At 36.0% G+C, this 19,807-nt stretch overlaps 1 protein-coding gene across 2 annotated transcripts in view; it reads right to left on the bottom strand.

Annotated features, from left to right (window-relative positions):
* Positions 1–19,807, bottom strand: part of KIAA0825 (KIAA0825 ortholog) — a 259,660-nt gene that overhangs the window by 3,337 nt on the left and 236,516 nt on the right. The window contains exon 22 of one of the 2 annotated variants that reach the window (XM_048046659.2): positions 2,674–2,800. In XM_048046659.2, the coding sequence (XP_047902616.2) occupies positions 2,686–2,800 (115 nt within the window). In that variant the 3' untranslated portion in view covers positions 2,674–2,685. Of the gene's footprint in view, positions 1–903; positions 2,801–19,807 lie in introns of those variants that run through there. The other variant, XM_048046658.2, reaches the window with a different exon arrangement.

Here is a 19,807-nt window from a genome sequence, read left to right as displayed (position 1 = left end):
AAGCAGAACATTGTGGCATTGTGAACCTATTGCTCTCCAGAATTAAAGCAATCTTAAGTTAATTATTGAATCAGAAGAACTTTGTCTAAGAATATAGAACTATTATTTATTTTAAAAGTGCCAAAGAATGTAGAAATCTGTTATACAAGCACTCCTGATTTTATACACCTTACAATGTAAAAATAATCAGCTCTTCCAAGTGTCTTTCATTTTTCTTCAATTAAGGGTTTAAGTTTAAAGTAAGCAGTCTTGATAAAATAATGGTATGTTTAGCAATCTTAGTAGTACGACTCTTATTATTACTGTAATTTCTTTGAACAAATGTGAATGTTACAAAAGTATGTGTTCAGCGTAAGTGATGGTGCCATGATGATATTTCTTTTATACCCTGAAGGTCAGTTAATAGGATCACTACACTGCAAACAAACCAAGCCCTGCTATTTCTCACTGAGGGACAGGTTCAACTTCAAACACGTTATCCTTCATTCAGACTCTAAAAGACATATATACATACATACAGGTTTGGATAAGGAAAACATCCAAATAAAGTATTGTGCAAAGGTACAGCTTTTAGTCAGGCTAGTTATTCTAGCTTCTCAGTTTCACACTGGTAAAGATTATAAATATACTGCTAAGAAAGAAAAAATTGTCTTTCTTAACCCACTGGGTTACTGCTGAATTAATTTGGCTGGGAGAAAAGGGAGGAAGGGGCATAAAGATGATTTTTTTTAACATGACTGTTTATAGATTATTCCAGAACCAGGCGTGTTGTGAATTTAAAGCATCATAAACAGTTTGGAATCACCCCACATATGGGCACACCCATTTCAGAGCAAGTGAGGGTTAGCTTATTTCACTTGCAAAGTTTATCGTATTCATAGTAAGGGTTTCCCAGAAGCAGAGCTTTTTCACAAACTGTATTTCAGTCAGTTCCACCACATAGACAGAAATTTGCTTTACATGACTACACAAAAATTTAATTATGTACAATAGATTTTGCTAAAACAGGAAAGTATATTCTAACTTCCACAAGCACAGACACAGTATTAGTATGGCTTGGAGCATGTATGCCTTGTGTCAGAATACTGCACCTGCCATAACAGGCAATCCCTGTATCCATTTTTTAAGCCTTAAAACCACAACTAATCTTCAAAGGTGAAATACAAGGAAAAGAAAAACTGTTTTTACGCTTCATCACTTCTTTATGTTCCAAAATGACAATATCACTGGTAGAGGAAAAAGTCTGTTTTATTTTTTAAATAATATTTTTAGCGTTTGTGAAGTACCAGTGCCACATATCCCTTTTGTCGATGCAGTGTTGTAACAAGATCTTTGGAGATTTGTAGGAAGCAGCAGTCCCCATTTTCATTTTAAATGGTCAAATATTTTATATACATGATAAAAAAAAAGAGCAATTAAGAGGAGGAAAAACTGCATTTCAGATTAGACCCTATGGCAGCATTACTTTTAGGATTACCCATGCTGCTGCTGAAATCTTAGGTAAAAAATATGCCTCCCTTCCTATTCAAGTGGTCTGAGTTATGTCCATAATAGCATCTGTGAGAAGATGCACTGGGAATAGGCAAAGCTGCAGCTCAGATTACAGCCTTACCAAGATCTTGCCAGAATCCATCATCAGGCAGAGGAGATAGTTACCTTGGACTTCCAATGCAAGAAACAAATAGAATAATGATGGATTATTTTTAGAGAACTGTGGAAATACTAACCACAACCTCTGTATAAAAATTATTGTCAAAATAGGCTCTTGCCTAACTCAATAGCTATTTTTAATCTATGAGCAAGATCTCTAACTGGAAGCAACAAAAACAACAAAAAACAGTATTTGGGAAATCTGTATATTAGACAAGGAGGGCTTACTTTGAAAATGAAATTTTACTATATTTATCAGAAATAAATACGGGCTTCTATATTCTTTCTATTCTCAGTTCACTGTTAAGATAGTCCTTTGATCACTGCCTAAGAATATATATATATTTAAAAAAGAAAAGATCCGTTTCAAAACCTTGAATGCTGCCAGCAGGTTTCACTATGATCGGTCTTTGAAGCCATAACCCACTGGACACCAAGTCCGGACTTTGTGAGGGCAATAATGTGGTGCATTTTTGCTTGGGAATAATGGCCAGCTGTACCCATCCCAGAGCGACTCGCCAAGGACTGCAGACCTGTGGCCCAAACCCATCCTTTGCCACCCCTTTTGTGTGGTTTAGTGCCAGCACTAAGCAGAACACGAGCACCAAGAGAAAGAAGAGGTCCTTGAGCTCTGCTCTGACACCAGCCAGGTACCGAATGGTAGATGCCAACACATCACTGGTGTTTGCTTAGAATGTGTCCAAAGTTGCCTTATTTTCAGATGCCATTGTGAGTTTTATAATTTTAAAGCAGCTCTTGGTTTGTCATTCAGGTTTAAGCCTCCACAGTATCAAGAAACACTTTCCTTGTTTTGTGACATTGACATTTCCATATATTGTTGCTTGTCTTATGCATGTGTTAACAACTGCTGCTTGGATGGGGTGACTAGACAATAACAGGGGAACATTCTTTAGTTTAAAACTCCTACTCAAGATATATATTCCTGAGATTTCTACTCCTGTCAGTTATAACTAAGCCATTAAGTTAATCATGTTGAATTCAGAAAAAGGTGCTACCCGAAACCTGTCAAGGTAATTATTCTTCTTTATCCTCTGAGGTAGGAGTGCTTTGTGTCAAATAAACATTTTTTAAGTGTTCCACCATAACTTTCTCCTCGTCTTCCAGATCTGCACCTTCTTTCATCTCCCACCTGAAAGAGAAATAACTTTTAATTAACTTTATTATGTGTTTTAAACCAGTTTTCAGAAAAGAAAGCTCCTACCAAATTTGTTACCAATTCATTGCTGTTGTGTTCCCCCCTCACCACCCTCACTGCATCAGCCAACACCACTGAAACATACAAAACAGTAAATTGTTGTTGTTGTGGCTGTCTGCTTCATTCCCTGTTTAAGGTATGTGTATAACATCTGGCTATACGGGCCCTTAGCACAGTTACATGTGCAAGCATCCCAGATGAATGCTATAAAACCAGGTGACTGGTTTCCTCTTTCTCCTTTTGCTAATGCACTGACGAGTCTCTTTAAACCTTGGCAAAAGAAGTGCAACCTTTAATTTGAATTTATGGCCCTCAGAGTCATTCTGAAACACCACTTTACCAGTTGAGTAGACTTATTTTAATTAATATGATTTGTTGCATATTTTTAGGTGGAGGAATTGTTTGCTTAGAAGGAAGACAACTGAAAATGCTAAATGGAATGCATTCAAAACAGTTATTGCTGGAGGAATAATGCACAGAAATGTAGCAGTCTTTGCTAATGGAAGCTTAACAATAAATCAGCAGATTCCTTTTAAAGATAGTGACTTCATAGTTGTCAGCACATTTCATTGAATCTTAAACGTTAGTGTTGGTAAAAATCTTCAATGTCATCCAGTTTGGACATTCTTTAGTGTTCACTTTATGAAAAGTTATTACTAATACATTACATTACCATTTTATCAAAAAGTAGTCTATTTTTAAAGCATTTAAGCAGGTCCAATGAGGATAAGAATGTCTTCTATGCATTTGCTTAACAGTATCCATGAATTAAAGATCTATGAAATGAGCTTGGCACACACCTGGTCTCTCATGGAATTTTGAAATTGTTCCACTCCTACACTTAAAGTCTGGGGAGAGTGTTGGTTTGTAAAAGACTACTGGACAGCAAGCAAGGGGGCCACAGCATTTCTTTGCTGTTCTGAATCGGATGAATATTCAGGTGTCTGTGTTCAAACACAGAAAGAGTCAACATGTACTCTTTTAAAATTGGTCCAAAATGGAACATGTTTTTACTAGCATATATAAAATGTGTGACAACTGTTTTGGCAATAGCAATTGGTACAAATCCAGTTAGCCAGTTCAAGCAATGTGAATGCGAATGACATTACCATCATGAATTACTTTCAAAATACAAGCTTCATCAATTGAACAGCCAACCTGTACGTCTCTGTTATTTCAAGTTATTAGTAACATAGCCCTTAGAGAAAATTTCCAAATACATAGCTGTCGTACATTTTATTTTTCTCTGGCCATATCTTGGAAGATAACATTAAATCAGGATTCCAAAAGGGTACTGAAATTATTTGAGCCAATCCATCATATCACCATTTTGCTTATACATAGCTACAGTCCATATAACAATAATAATACCAGTCAGAGTGTCCAGATGTGTAGTAAAACAAACTTTCATTATATTCTTCATATTTAAAAGAAAATGTGTTTAGAATAAGATGCCAACACCTTTGTAAACATTAGGGTAGAAATGGAAGTTTTCAGGCAATTACCACTAGTGTACTCAGAATTAAACATTTGAAATATTTTTGCAAATACACTGAAACACCAAATACTTCAGATGACATATTGTATGCACCTGAAGAGAATTGTTAAAACCTTTCCTCTGCATGCTGTTCCTCTCCATATTCCATAAAGCTGAACAAGGGAAGGAAAGCTAACAGAATATTTTTCAGACAGATGCAGCAAAACACTTCAGCACAGATAAATAACAGGAATCACTGAAGCTGGTCCCCTAGACCTTAGATCATGAGGTGAAAAAGGATACCTAGCCTTGGGAGGGCTTCTGTTTCCCCTCATAAATGAGGCAAGAGAGGAAGTCTTAGCTCGTGCATCCTTAAGCTAACAGAGGGCAAGGGGAGAATTCAGTACCCTAGGAAGGTTCAGCTATTCCAGCTCAGCTTTTCTTCGCAAGGTATCAATGTGCTATCCTTGCTCATAATTAGCATCAATACATCCATTTAGATAAACAGGCATACAGGAATATGTTCCGTGATGTGTTTGTCTCTCCACTATACTGAGTTATAAAAGCCAAAGAATCATTAAATTTGTTTGCAAAGATGCAGAGGAAAATATTTTTTCAGGGATCTTTTAAAAACCATGCATGACATTTTAGCAGGGCTAGATTTAAGACATCATGATACAATTACATATTGTAAAATATATTTGCATATATTTTGTAAATTGTACTTATAATCCCATGGAGTCACTTTTAAAAAAAATGTAGTGACTACATACTATGCTTAGGTGCCTGTTACAGACCAAAGGGAAATATATGCAGTTGATAGCAAAGAAGAAACATTCTAAATCAGAAATAAAACATCCACAGTCATATCTCTACAGGGATAGCCAGAAGTGGCACAGATTTTACCTGCTGAAGATTGCCACTTTTGAAGAAGTTTCATTAAGAAGTTTCCTTTTCATTGATAAGTCTCGTTTTCATTGAGAAGTTTACTTTAATGCATACTCTGATTAGTTACTAAGTGTTTATTACAGTTCATTATTTATAGCAAATGTGTAAAGATTTGAGTGAAAATTATGCAGAAAATAACAGGGAAGAGTAAATATTAACAAAGTTGGTATGAAATGTAAGAATGCTATGAAATTCAGATGTATTTTGAACTTGAAAAATCACCTTACTGGTACTATTTGAGATACTAACCATGCCCTTTTTAAAGCTTATACAAAACAATGTATAAAAAGTGAACAGTTTGCAAAAAGGGTCACCCTAATATAAACATTCTATAGTGGTATCTTGTGTATTCATAATAGTGCTTATGTAGTATTTTGACATCTCTTGCATTTCTTAATAATTGCAGCTCTTAATAAGGACTTGATAAACCTTACAACATACTGCACTTACTGGAAGGAAAAAAAAAAAAGAAAGCACAGCCACTGGAACTAAAATATATGCTTGCCATACTGGAACCATTGTTATCTCCTATGGTAAAGCCGGTATCTCAGGTCATCTTGTAGGGAAGCTGGTGAATGATGAAACATTAACTGTACAGCTGTACATTAGATAGCTGAAAATATGCATTTCCTACCGAATAATAATAGCCATATATAATAACTGCTATGTATCAAAAAATAGCAATACATTTGATGTTGAGCTAAGAAGAGGAAATAATTCACATCCAATCTAAAGTAGACACAGACAGTGCCATTCAGACAGCATAATGTGGGTAAATATTCAGGCCTAGAGTACCACAAGCTCTTAAGTTTCTCTATATTTTGTTGAATTACCACTGGAAATCTTTACAGTTACACTATTTTCAAGAATAATTTTGATAAAAACAGTCAGTAAAAGCAGAATAGGTCTCTTTTTGCCAAGTATTGTGCAAGAAAATAAGTTAAGGGTGGGAAAAGAATAAAAAGATATGCTTAAACTTAAATTCCATTCCTTCTTATGTTTATGTGTTTTAAGAGTTGTTTCATGTAATGTTCATGAAAATATTTTCCACATATTCATCTTCATTTTCTTCAGTAAGCTGTTCTGCTGTAATTTTCAAACTTCCGTCTGAATGAATTTATTTATAAATAACACTATAAACTGAACGAGGCAAAAGAAAGCCATAATTTGTGCATAAACAACTAATCAATACAATTTTGTGAAACTGAAATGAAATTCATCCCATTGTTTCATAGGTGCAGATTTTCTGCAGGGGACTTCTCCCTCATATGGGCTGCCAGCTGTGGCACATTCTGTCATCGTGCAATGCGCTTGCAGCTGTGCAGCCCTCCCAGCTCTGTTAGCCCCGGTGTCCCTCTTTGTTTAAAGAACATTTTTCATGAGCAAGTACTTCCCTTTTAAACTTGAGTGGAAGTGAAATGATTAATTGTACTTTCTCCAAAAGAAGTCCTCATATTTGTCCCTATGTTTGCTCCTTGTAGAATATAATTATGAAAAATTTTATTAGCTGCTTGATGAAGACAAGACGACCTTTTTTTTTTTTTTTTGCTGGCCATCGACAGAGAAAGAGGCAAGCAACAAAGCAAGCATGAAGCAGAGGTGGGTGTTTTGGTGTTTCATTTTTGCCTTTTGCAACCTCCGCACTAGTTGTAAAACACCAGCACACATCTTGTTCTCAGACCTATGCTGGAGCTTCATGATTTTTGGTGAGATTTCAGTCACCTTTGGATGAAACAACCATTATCTCTGTGCTAGGTTACACCCATACGTTTGCACCTGAGATGGAAAATGTGTGGAGTCTGGTAGTTTTGGATAGTTCTTGATATTTTGAATGACAAATTTATGCATTTAAATTTAAATTTATATGCAATTTTTTGTTTTAACTAAAAAAAAAAACCGAAAAAAAAACCCACCCTTTTACCTTTAAATACATTGGAATAATGTCAATAAAGTCAGCCCCATTCCCTATGATGAGCTGCAAAGGGTAGAGAAATGCCACTCTTGAAGAAAGAAATATTATCTCTTGCTTATGGAGCATTTTAATGAATTATATTTTTGCTTGCCTTAGTTTGTGAAAGACAGTTGTGGAGTACGGTCCTGCAGGCAGTGAAACAATTGTTTTATCAATGTCTATCATGTTTATATTGCATTGTGAGATGAGGAATCTCAGCAGCTGGTATCTTGCTTGCCACTTTTAAGTATTAGACAAATATACATCTCTGTAGCTTTCACTTCCTATTTCAGCTGAAAATACACCTTTTATAGCATGAAAAATCATAGCCCATGAAATGCATTTTATGTCTATATTAGAAAGATGTCTAAATCCACTGTTTGTCCTTAATCTCAAGTCCTGAGAAATCTTCCAGCTTCTATGTCAGACAACGTTTTATTTTTCTATCGGTACTTTAATCAGATTGCATTTGGTGAAAATATTTTTAAGACTGTAATAACATTTAAACTCCTTAAATTTTAACAGTTCAAAGGGCGTCTGCTTTGCTTCAGTCATTTGTGTAGTAATTGAATACTTCTACTACACATGTACTTCCCTGAAGGACAATAAAAATACAGGGAGGAGGACAGCCATCATCATACACAGCTACTATACTACTGAACAAGACCCAGAGCAACAATGCTGTGAATGTTAAGATTTTAGTAGTGATATTCACACTGAAATCACACCAACTGGGACAAGGTCTCTGTGTCTATCTAATGCAAACAAGTTCCTGTCTTTCTTAATCTGAAATAAACAATATACAACTGTAGAGGAAACTTACACTGCTTTCATAAAAATGTATGTGAAAATAATTGTCCTTCACCATATTCATAATTAAATCAAACTTGAAAATTTCAGTACAAACCATTCTATGATTCTCTGATTCTCTATTTCTATGAAATAGAAACTTCACAAGTGTTGGAATGAAATAATGAAAGATCATTTTTCAAGGCAAGAACACAGCTGCGAAGAATGTTGTCTAGGACAGGGGAAGGCACACAGCAAAAATTTTGTGAGAAGCTTTCCTGCTGGAATTGGAAAGAAGAGGCAGTGTTTAGCCAACCTTCCTGTTAATGTTGGTTGCTGTCTCTTATCTTTGAAAAATGGTGAATCAAGCCTCACAGACACCAAGCCATGAGTTGCAGAGAGAGGGAACATATTGCAACAGGATGCAGCTTTCTCTTATGTCTTTTTTTAATTTAACCTTTTTCTTTCAAATTCATAGCACAGTAGAAAGCATAGTATGTATAACACCTAAAATAAGAAACGGAGAAGAGAAATCATACATTTCTAATAGTGTTCTTCGACACTGCTTCAGTCCACAAATACTCCACTTGGACTAAGGCACCTGAATTCCCATAACACTTGTTTTGTCCTGGACCTTGGCCAGCTGGCTTTCCATAACTTCGCTCTTAGTCATGGAATATGTGTCTTCTGAAAGAGGGACTTGCTACTGCATTTAAGTGCATTTGGGAGTGAATTAGATTCTGTAATAGCATGAAGAAGAAAAGACTTATAGAAATATACATAGGTCAGCAGGATTGTAGAACTATAATGCTTTTGAGTGATGAAGTGAATGTGAGCACATTCCCTGTGTTGGCAGGGTTAAGGAGGGTGCTTGCCACTCTCATTTGTTGTTTAATAATAAATTATACTTGTCCTAATTTGTGAAAAAATTGGCTGAAAGCTTTTTAAAGACAGGGCAGATTTTAGATGACCTGTTCATTGTCAAATATTTTAATTAAGAGCTATATAAATTTAAATCCAACATGGGCACATTTGGTTTCAACATTTTATAAGTACACGATGTAGGTTTTTATTCAAAATTATATCTGAATTTGGAATGTATTTTTGATTTTCCTAAATTTTCAAATATTTTTAACCTAAACTGATATTTTCATCTTTCCCGGTAACCAAATTTTTCGCTGTTGCTTTTTACTAAGTTAAAAACAAAATGAAACAAACTTCTTGGAGTCCTAAGCAAAGTTTATTCACAAAGGATAAATTCCTATAATGACATTCACAGAAATAATGGTGGTATGATCACATATGCTTATCGCCTACAGGTTGTATCGTCTCCCCATTCTTTTATTTCTACTTTAGACCATCCCAAGAAACTCTAGTGCATGTATTGAGTTGCTTATATGAGTCTCTGAATTAAATAAGAACATTTGTATCCTTGATTGTGCAAATCCACACAAAATATCAAATACATGTGCACGTACATATACTCACGTGAGAATGATGCGTAAGCATAGCAGACTAATGATGCAGACATTCAAGATTTCCATTTTATGGAAGAATGGGATCAATAACACTATGGATAAGCTAAGTGCTAGAATGTAAATATTTAAAGGATTTTGCATTCTGTACAATCTTTGTAACTTGGTAATTATTTTTCAAGGAAATAAAGAAGTGCAAATTCACCAAAGTATGTTATGATCACAGTGCTGGCAACATTTCCATTAAGTAAATATAAGGTTTACCTGCGTATAATTACATGGTAGAGCTTGGGAACCAAAGCGCACGTAGAGCTTAGTGACCTGGTTTAGTGGTGGACTTGGCAGTGCTAGGTTAAAGGCTGGACTAGATGATGTTAGAGGTCTTTTTCAACCTATATGATTCTATGGTTCTGTGATCTACTAAAAATATTCTGCTCTTCAAATCATGCAGTTTGTTCCCTCTCTTCACCCCTCCTCCTTTTATTTCAATTTACAGAGGCTTTCCATAATGAATACTGAAAACCCAATGTAAATACTTTAGAGGATTAAGCTTTCAAGTGCAGTTACTGTGGCATATGTATGTTCCATAAATACAAATACATAATATATCTGATGAGAAATTATATTTGATAATTTGACAGGTTTGTGGCATAGGAATAAAAAAAATAAAAATCATATTTTGACAACAAAAAACTTTCTCCCGTTGTTAAGAAGGCTACTTCTTATGCTACTATGATAGCATAAAAAGATGAATATTTTGAAAACATGGATTATTGTGGGGGTAATATAATCCCCTACTTTTCTTAAGATATTGAATTAAGTAATATTAATTTCCTCCCTTTTAAAAGAATTCCACTCAGTTCACGACTTGCAGAAAAAATGTGCAATCTAAGCAGAACACTTAGGGGAGCCAGAAAGCTGACTTGTACTGGTACCAAAAGGTTTTATTCAAATTTAAGCAAATGTTATGTCCTTTCACACTTGTAGCAAAGAAAAATCACTCCTGCCCAGTCCCTGGCCAGAACCCCCCAGTCTCCCATGAGGACCAGGCCTGCCCCATCCCAGTACCTGGCGCTCATCTAGAGCAGGGTCACCTGGAGCAGGTTGCTCAGGGCCTTGTCCCACAGGGGTTGGAGCATCTCCAAGGACAGAGACTCCACAACTTCTCTGGGCAATGTGGTCTAGACTTTGACCCCCTTTTGAGTGAACAAAAGTGTTTTTCTTATGTTTGCACAGAATTTCCTGTAAGTGCCTGTTGCCTTCGGTCCTCCGACTGGGCACCACTGAGAAGAGACCCTCACCTCAGCTCCCCCCATCAGGGGAGATCTATCCACTCACACACATGAGCGAGACCCCCTTGAGCCTTCTCTTCTCCAGGCTGAGTAGTCCTACCTCTCTCAACTTCTCTTCGTTTCATCGTATTTCCCCATACCGTGTGGAACAACCCCAGATGGCACACAAACACCACATCTCCTTCACACCTATAGGAATCCTAGCAGGCAGCCTTACCAAAGGAAACATTAGCCCCGTCATTAGTGCTGTCCCATATGGCACAGTTGTCCCCCCTCAAGCATGCTGCAGCTGCATCTAGCGCTGACTAGTATGCGTTCATGTAACTAAAGATGGTATCATATGATATTTCTACATGGCATGAGAAAGCGTTGTAGATAAATGCCAGAGACAGGACTGAATGAGCTGGAAAGAGCATAGTTATGTTCGCGTGGTACTGGCCCAAGCTCAGAAGGCCATACCTGCAGCTAAGAGGGCAGACTTTGAATCGTTCAGAGGGCCTTAATTTTCACATTTTTACATATTCTAAATCTTCAGCTTGCAGTTTGAGTTATGTTTGGATATAGTACATTTATATGCTATCTTAAAAGTAAAGAGTGCCGTCTGGAAAATGCTGACAAAAATCCAATAAAGAATATCACAAGATGGTACACAAGCAAAGGCATGTTGCAGGAATATAATCCCAATACCCATATACAAGTAAAATAGTTATCTTTCACTAGTAGTAAAAAGACACCTATACATGTTTCAATATACACTAGAATGCACTTTTTTTAGTCCTGGTAGGTGATTTTCTGGAAGGACTATCTGTTTTTGTGTAGTTCTCTCCATCTTTTTAGGCTAGACCCCTTGGGAACATGTAGTCAGTGAGGAGAGTGTCTCCGGCGTGGTGGCACAGCAGATGGGGTTCCTTGGGTGTCCCGTCCTTCTGCCCAGCTCACAGCTTAGGTATGGGACAATTCCCTCGACCAGACAACAGCACTGTTCTGCACGGATCTTGGTCAAATGCTCTTACTAGTGAAGGAAAGCTCCCTTCTGCTCCCAAGGACTTGGATCAGCCCATAAGAATAGCATCACTTCTCAGAAGTGACTTGTACCCTGAGGAAAGGAAGCAAGTTTCCTTCGCATTATTTTATCCATGCAAACCTGTCCTTGCATAGAAAAATCGAAGTGATTATAGCTTTTGTAATAGCCTTTTGTAATAGCTGAAATACTGAAGTAAACATGCTCAAATCAGATATCTCTAGTGTACATGAGTACTTCATTTCCCTGTCTGAAACTGGCAGGGCAAATATGGTCCTCCAATAAAGAACAGCATGTGACTAGTGCCAGTGTTTCTTTTCCTATAGAAAATAGATGTCTAATATAATAAAATCTACAATTTCTTTTCCAGGTCTGTAGTACTTTTTTTGAAAGGCAACCGTAAGGAAACTGTGCACTAAAGGCCATAATCATTAAAGGCTAATACTGAGTCAGAACGAACTCTTTAATGTTAGAGATTGAGATATGCCAAAAATAAAACAAAATAGGAGATGGAAAGGCCAGAATAAATTGGCTGGTTTCCATTGTTAGATACAGAAAAAAAATATGAATTCAACAAGCCCGGAAGCCTAGCAGCTGCTTCTTATTTTATTTTCAAAACTTAGTAACTGGTTTTACAACCTTTTCTCATGCTCCCTGAGGACTACCAGGGCTAGACTGAAAAAGCAACAACCAATACATGCAGAGATACCATCTCAAAGAAGAATAACATAGTCCACAGATATAAATCTACATAACATAACAAATCAATTACAGACTAGAAAACAGGTGAATAAACAAATACAGACAAGGAGATAAAGTTAGATAAACAGGATCTCTGTCCACAGTATGCTTCATTCTTAGCAGTTTGGCTCCTCTTTCATTGGAGTATTGCAGCCCTTTACAGAAAGGTTCATACTAAATAAAGAGAGAACGAAATAAAGCCAGACAGAATTTTTTTTCATGTTTGGAACTGAAAATCTTTCTATTTTCCTCAGTTCACTCCATGTATCATACAAGATAATATTGCTTTTACCAGTGTAACTAATATTTACATCCAGAAATGGGAAAATCTTATCTGGAAAACACTGCCACAAATGCTAAGAGAAAGGTGAGGGAAAAGAGGACTGAAAATTATGGAAACCTTGCAGACCAACATCTTGAAACCCAAGCAAGGGAGAAAACTAGAAGAAATTCCCTAATAGTATTTCTGAAAAAGGCAAACTGTGTTCTCTCTTTGTTCTCTGCTTAGCTCAGGTCCACTACTTAAGCTGCTGTTAACTGGGAAAAGATGAACAAACAAAAACAAATACCATGTGGTTTTGCTCCATTACAGACTGGTGACTCTGCAGAACAGCATGCCAACCTCTCAAACATGAAACTGATCTTAAGGAAAGTATCTATAGAAAGTTACTTCATAAAGCTATGTATTAAATATATTTTAAACTCTCATGTAGATTAATTGATTTACCCAATATGCATGCACCTGGAAATATTTTAATTGTAAATAGCATTTACTATATTTCAATACACATCTTTAGAATACTAGCTAAACAGGGGGTTGATTAAACAGTAATGCTACATGCTGAAATGTCTTAATAGACCTCATATTTATGGTAGCTTTCTTCTACTCCTCCATTCTTTGGAAAGTCAAATGCTACAGTGCAAATATTGTTTTAAAGATTATGAGGCTCTAGTTTTCAAATTCATCCAGTACAATAATTTAAATTATAATGTTGGTTTTATTAATGCAAGCAGTGATTGAAGGATTTTGCTGTACTTAGCAGAAATAGTAAAGGAGTTGGTCTATTACATTATTTTTCATTACTCTGTTAGAGTTGGAGTACCCAAAACCTTGTGATACAAAGACAAAAAACAAGAAACAAGAAACAAAAAAACACAACTACACATGAATATAGTATGATGAAACTTAGCTGATCTGAACACAATGTATCTAATATTGATTTCATACTCGATTTTGTACTTGCTCTAATGAACATTTAATTAATTTCCTATCAGGCTAGTGAGAAGAATATTTGGCAAGTGACTCGCCAAACTTTCTCCTGGCTGTCATTGTTTTCTAAGGCACATAAGCTAAGGGAGATATTGTTTAACAGATAAAGCAGAAAGGCAGTTTTACATCTGATTGACTAACTAAAAAGAAGGGGAAGTCACAAAGCAAGGAGGAGATGGATGAAGAAAAGGATATGCAGGAAAGCAATACCACCATGCAAAGTCTTGCTTTAGACATGCAGATTTTAATTGAATTGAACAGCTATGTTTACAATTTTTGCCGACCTAGAAAACAGAGATTTGGTAGATATTTTTTACACGTGGGCCATCATTTAAAGGGAAAACACATTTAACATCTAGAAATCAAGAAAATATCTCTCCTGCATTCCGAGAGTGTAGTGGTTTGGCCATTGCAACTCGTGGCAAAGGCAAACAGAGCTCACACCCCCACCCTGCTCCCTTGGTCAGGGATGTGGGGAGAACGAGGCAGAGATGTGCAGCACTCTGTCGGGCTGCAACACTGTGATTCTATGAGGATTTTATTAATTCCTTAGCACAAGAGAAAGGAACTGCCACCATGGGATAGTCTGTATCTTTCTGATTCAAATCACATGCAGGAGACATGAGAGAATGACAGAGGAGGGGTCTCCCATGTGCTGGTGAAATCCCTAACTGCCAGGCTCCTGGCTTTGTGTGTGTGCAGGATGAACTCCAAAAGGTTTGTATTTCGTCTTGATGCGGGATGGGAACAGGTTTGAAATCTCCGACATAAATACCATTTCCTCTCCTTTATTGACTAAGTATACTGAAATCAAGCCAATAAAATCTATATATGATCCAAATAATGCGCTTCCATATAGGAAGGTCTGGAAGATCTCCAAAAGACAGATACAGGTGGAGCCTACAGTATCTGGCAAAATGCCTATAAATTAATGCCATTTTCAGCATTTGAAGCAGGATTTTGTAGCCTATTAACTTCTCTGCAGCTGCTTACACATTTCACAGAACATGATGCTAAGCAATAGTGTTTGATCTACCCTGATTAGGATGGATTTGAGGAAGTGAAGAGTTAAAAAAATATAATAATTTATTACCATATTTGAGCTCCTGGTAATGCAGTTTTTATTTCTAAAAATCAGAAATCAGCACTAAGTTCAGTGCTTTCAGAAAAAGAACAATTCCTGCATAAAGAGCTGCCAAAGAAATAAAGAAATGATGGATATTACAATAAATGAGACCATGAAGCCAAAGTCAGTGCAATGTTTCTCTCCTTTTTGAAATTCTAATTTTCTCCATATTTCTGCTCAAGGCAAACAGCATTCTCACTACATATTTGTGGAGCATCATGTGAACTTTATTCTAGGATAAAATATTGAAAGAATAAGTTGTTGAAAATACATTGAAATAGTTTTAATTATTCAGTATTTTTAATAAGAATGATAGATCTGGAAATTACAAGGAGCCTTATGATCATAAAACGTAGTGTCTGCTGCAGCTGGCACTTGGAATTTCTATTTCATCCCAAGCAGCAATTTCTATGTTTCTGAAGAATCTGGAGCAGCCATAGACATGGCTGAAACCATGCTTTGAAGGTAGAAGTGGGCACCATGTAAACGTATGCTTTATCTGTCTACTTACAACATTAAAATCATGACTAAGACATTTTAAATCATGACGAAGTCACTTCAGAGGCAGAGATGAAGTGCTCGTAGCCTACGTTAAATTTTTATGAGCATAAGAACCTTTTGATGGGTCAATCACAAAACTACATTGTTGGCTCATTGTTATCTTACACTCATTCTCATCTCAGTTGAATAAATGCCAATACACTCTTTTACCTTATTGCTAACCTTTTAACATCCCTATACCACTTCTCAGCTGCAGGTAAACTAGAGCATGTTTAAAACCCAACTGCAGTACTGCAAAACACAGACAAATATACTCTTTTGTCAAAAAGACTGACCTCTCCCTTAAAAAAAAAAAAAAAAAAAGATGAATACAAAGAACAAATGGTTTTTGGATAGAATTCATTCTCCACCTTGAATTTTATTTTCTCCATAAGGTTGCACACCCTAAAATCCACATAGAAAATTTATTAGAAGACCAGGAGAGACAGGCATCATGGAAGGATCAACTTTTGTGAAGGAGGAGTTTTTATTAACTCCTGGCTAATGCTGCAACACAGAAACCCACACGCAGATCCACATACAGCCCAATTTGCTGGATGTGGGCGACTATTTCAAGTAAGTATCGTTACACGTTTACCCTTCTTTTAGTTTTTTCTGAGCTAAATTCTAAATCTTTGTGCTAAGCAGGCATGGCTACCTCACGATCTACAAGACAATGGAGACCAAATCAGGCAATAATCAGGGAGTGAGAATTGTTGATGCACGTTACATTATATTCAAGTATTTTCTCCCTGCAGTACTCGCTCAGTAAGTAAATACAAAGATCTGTATCCCAGGAGGGCCACAGGGAAATGCAGCCCTCCTGGAGCATTCTAGCAGAACAGATTTGACTGATTTGCAAACAGGTATTGCAGTCCTGAGAAACAATATGTAAAATTCCTGTTCTCTGCTTTCTTTATATTAGCTTAGAGTGCTTCTCTGCACTCTAATATTAGCTTATCTATTCTGTACTAAAGACTCAACTTACTGTGAGCTCAGTGTTCTTAATTAAAAACATATTCATACACATATCAAATAAAAAAAAAAAAAGGAAAAAAAAAACACAAACAAACAACAAGAATGTAACAACAGCATATTAGACATGCTGGAGCTAACGTTTCTGAACAATGAATTGGAAGACTCAGCACCTGACAGTTAGTGGTCTTCATGTAGGTTGTGTGATAAAGCACAAAATGAATTAAAAATTCCCCCCATCTTTTCCATCTTTTTTTTTTTTCTTTTTTCCTTCTAACTGTTAGTTCTATAACCTCCTAATTTTCCTAAATTTGCTGAGCCTCTCTCTTTCTTTATGTTGTGGTAGTGAAGCAGATTGCTGATAGCACAATACCTAGTGTAACATGTCTTCTGCAGTAATTTTGCAGGTAATTTCCTCAAACACAAAAGAGACAACACATATAGGACAAAGCTAGTCTGTAATTTACTTCTGGATAACAAATTATCAACTTAGTCACTTCTTTAACAAAATGAAAATAATTTTCATCTCTTAGATTGATTTTTAACTGTGCTATTACAATATTATCCAATACTACTAGTATCATGCATATTTAATTTTATTTCAGAGATAAAACATTTTGTGGTAGGAAGAGGAGGATAAACTGACACAAAATGAAACAATTCTTCATGTTAAAAATAACCAGCATGAAAACACAGTTGCGAGGAAGGTAAATTATAAAGTATGCATTTATCCAATCATTTTAAATACCATAATTACACTGACTGCTCATCAAAAGACTTTTAAGACTCATTAAAATTATAAAACATTTCTAATTAAATCCATATTTAAATGAAGTTTCTATAACGAATCTACGTGGTACTTTAAATCAAACAAAAAGTTCTGGTGAAAAAATCCAATTAATTGAAGTTTTTGTAAGAATTCAAACTTAATGATGGGGCCCCAGCAGTTGCCTTTCAGTTAAAACTGAAGTTTGCTGTGCTGTGTCCATCTCTAGCCCAAACTTGTCCAAAACCAATCAAACCTCATGAAATTTCACATGCCAAATATTATTATAGTACACATTTCTTTTTCTTTTTTTTTTCCTTTTTTTTTTTTTTTCTGGAAAGTGTAACTTTCCAATTTAACAACTAATGCAAGTGGCTCTTATGGTTAACATTACCTTATACATTAGTAAAGTGACTCTATTAGAAGGCGAAGGGCAACTGCGTTCTTATTAGTCAAAAACAGTCTGAAGCACAAGCATCCGCTCACATGTACGCCTCTATGATTTCAGCTGCCAACGATGGAGCCTGTTGGCCAGCCAAGGACAGGGCACTGGGATGGACCATCAGTACTCGGGCAGAGACTTCCCCAGGTCCCCTTCTTTCAGGTCACATCTTTGAGGATTTACATCAGATTCCCACTTTTGATTGTGAACGGCTTTACTGCTTCTTAGTTTTATCAACAGCATTATTTTAACAGCATTTTATCAACAGCATTGCTCTTCCTCAACCTTACTGATAGTATCACCCCTTTTGATCCTGTCAGTGGCATCTCTCCAGTGTGAGACTAATTGTCTGCTAAAGCACTTTATTGTCCTATGTTGAGGACCAGACAGGTGGATTTTTGCAAGACCTCAGCCTTCAGCCAGGACCAGTAGGTTAAAACTGTTCCAGTCCACATGCAATCCTTCCCTCCCAGGGAATGAACTATTCACCGCTATTCACTGTCCACCGATCCCAACGAATGCAGGGAAAAAAAGAAAGATGGCATTGAAACCTAAGATGAGACTTTTTCAAAGTTATTTTGATGTTCAATACTGACTAGTTTTAAAGGTTGTTAAACATGCAAATAGTATTGGTGACTTCAAAAACTCAAGTTTAAATATTCTGCTAGTACACTTTGATTACATACTAGTAGTTGGTTGAACATATCTCTACGGTCTATTGGTCTAGATATTCAGGTATGTTTTGTTGATACTGATATTTACTAAGGAAAAATTAGAGTTAAAATTATAGTTTTAAATCCACAAAGGCTATGTTTTTATAAGTGTCTATGTTCAAAGAAAAATGGCAGGTCAATAACTACAAAAGAAAAAAGTTATTTTTCAACATAAACAAGAGTAACTAAATAAGACAATAGGAAATAAAAATGGCCATATGTAAAAAGAAATATATACAGAGAGAGAGAGAGAGAGAGAGAGAGGGAGGGAGAGAGCCACAGAGTATTCATGTGAATGGAAAGTTGATGGAAGGGCCAGCTTCACCTTCTGGAGCAGTTTTTTGTTTGTTTTGTTTTGTTTTGTTTTGATGTTCAAGGCAGCTAAAAAAAGGGGGCCTCTGAGGAAATGAAACACAGCCAAACATTAGAATAGGAGAGTACATCTTACCAAAAAGAAGTGAGAAAATGATCTGATGGCTGGATGAAGCTGTCAGTCCTTAAAACCATTGGTCTACCCAGTCAGTACAATAAAGGAGCATTTCTGCCTCACAAATACACAGCCTGCCAGCACTCTGACAAATAAAATGCCCAAGTGTAACCAAAAGTATGGATATTACCTGTAAATGTTTAAGTACAAAGAATATCTCCTCATTACAAATATTACCTATAACACCCTGTAATTCATCCTGTTCCAAACTTAGATATTCTGAGGGAGCATATTTTATGCTTTTGTGTCTATTAGTTTTCCTTTTTATCCTTATTAAGACGCTGAACTGAATGTCAATTAGCCATTCTTAACAACTCTAAAGCCTTAACATGACTTACTAAACAAGCACACCTGATATACTAATTGGGCTATTATTTCCATCTGACTTTCAAAAACTGTTAAGTGTGAATTACTATTCAACTAATAATTCAGGATTATGAAAAAAGGTAATATTAAAATATATTAAAATATCCTTTATATGACCGTACTTGACCTATTTTCTGTATAAAATCAAGTCCTCTGAGAATGAATGTTTCTAAGTTTTTTAATCTGATTATATTCATCAAATGCAAAGTGACAAAGATGAAAACTATGGCTCAAATGGATATAATAGTATTAATTTCACAGTATATAAGAAGATTGAAAATGTTTTATATTTCAGATTGTATATTTCAGAATAAATCTGTATCACTGTCCTGCGGAGACGAAAATTCTCCACCTTAATCTTAATCTTAAATCACAGGACATCTAAATTTTACAAGTAGTCTCCTGCATAACTAAATTGTAGATTATGATAAATTAGCCACCCTTATGGATTTATATTTACTTATAATGTCTTTTTGCATACAAACCTGCATACCTTAGGTAGAGCTGGTTACATTAAGTATCCTTGGGAAGGAACAATGATTTGCTTATCTATTGTTAATAC

This window comes from Anser cygnoides, chromosome Z (assembly GCF_040182565.1).
Source record: "Anser cygnoides isolate HZ-2024a breed goose chromosome Z, Taihu_goose_T2T_genome, whole genome shotgun sequence".
Lineage (NCBI taxonomy): Eukaryota > Metazoa > Chordata > Aves > Anseriformes > Anatidae > Anser > Anser cygnoides.
This window is presented reverse-complemented; position numbering and strand designations above follow the sequence as displayed.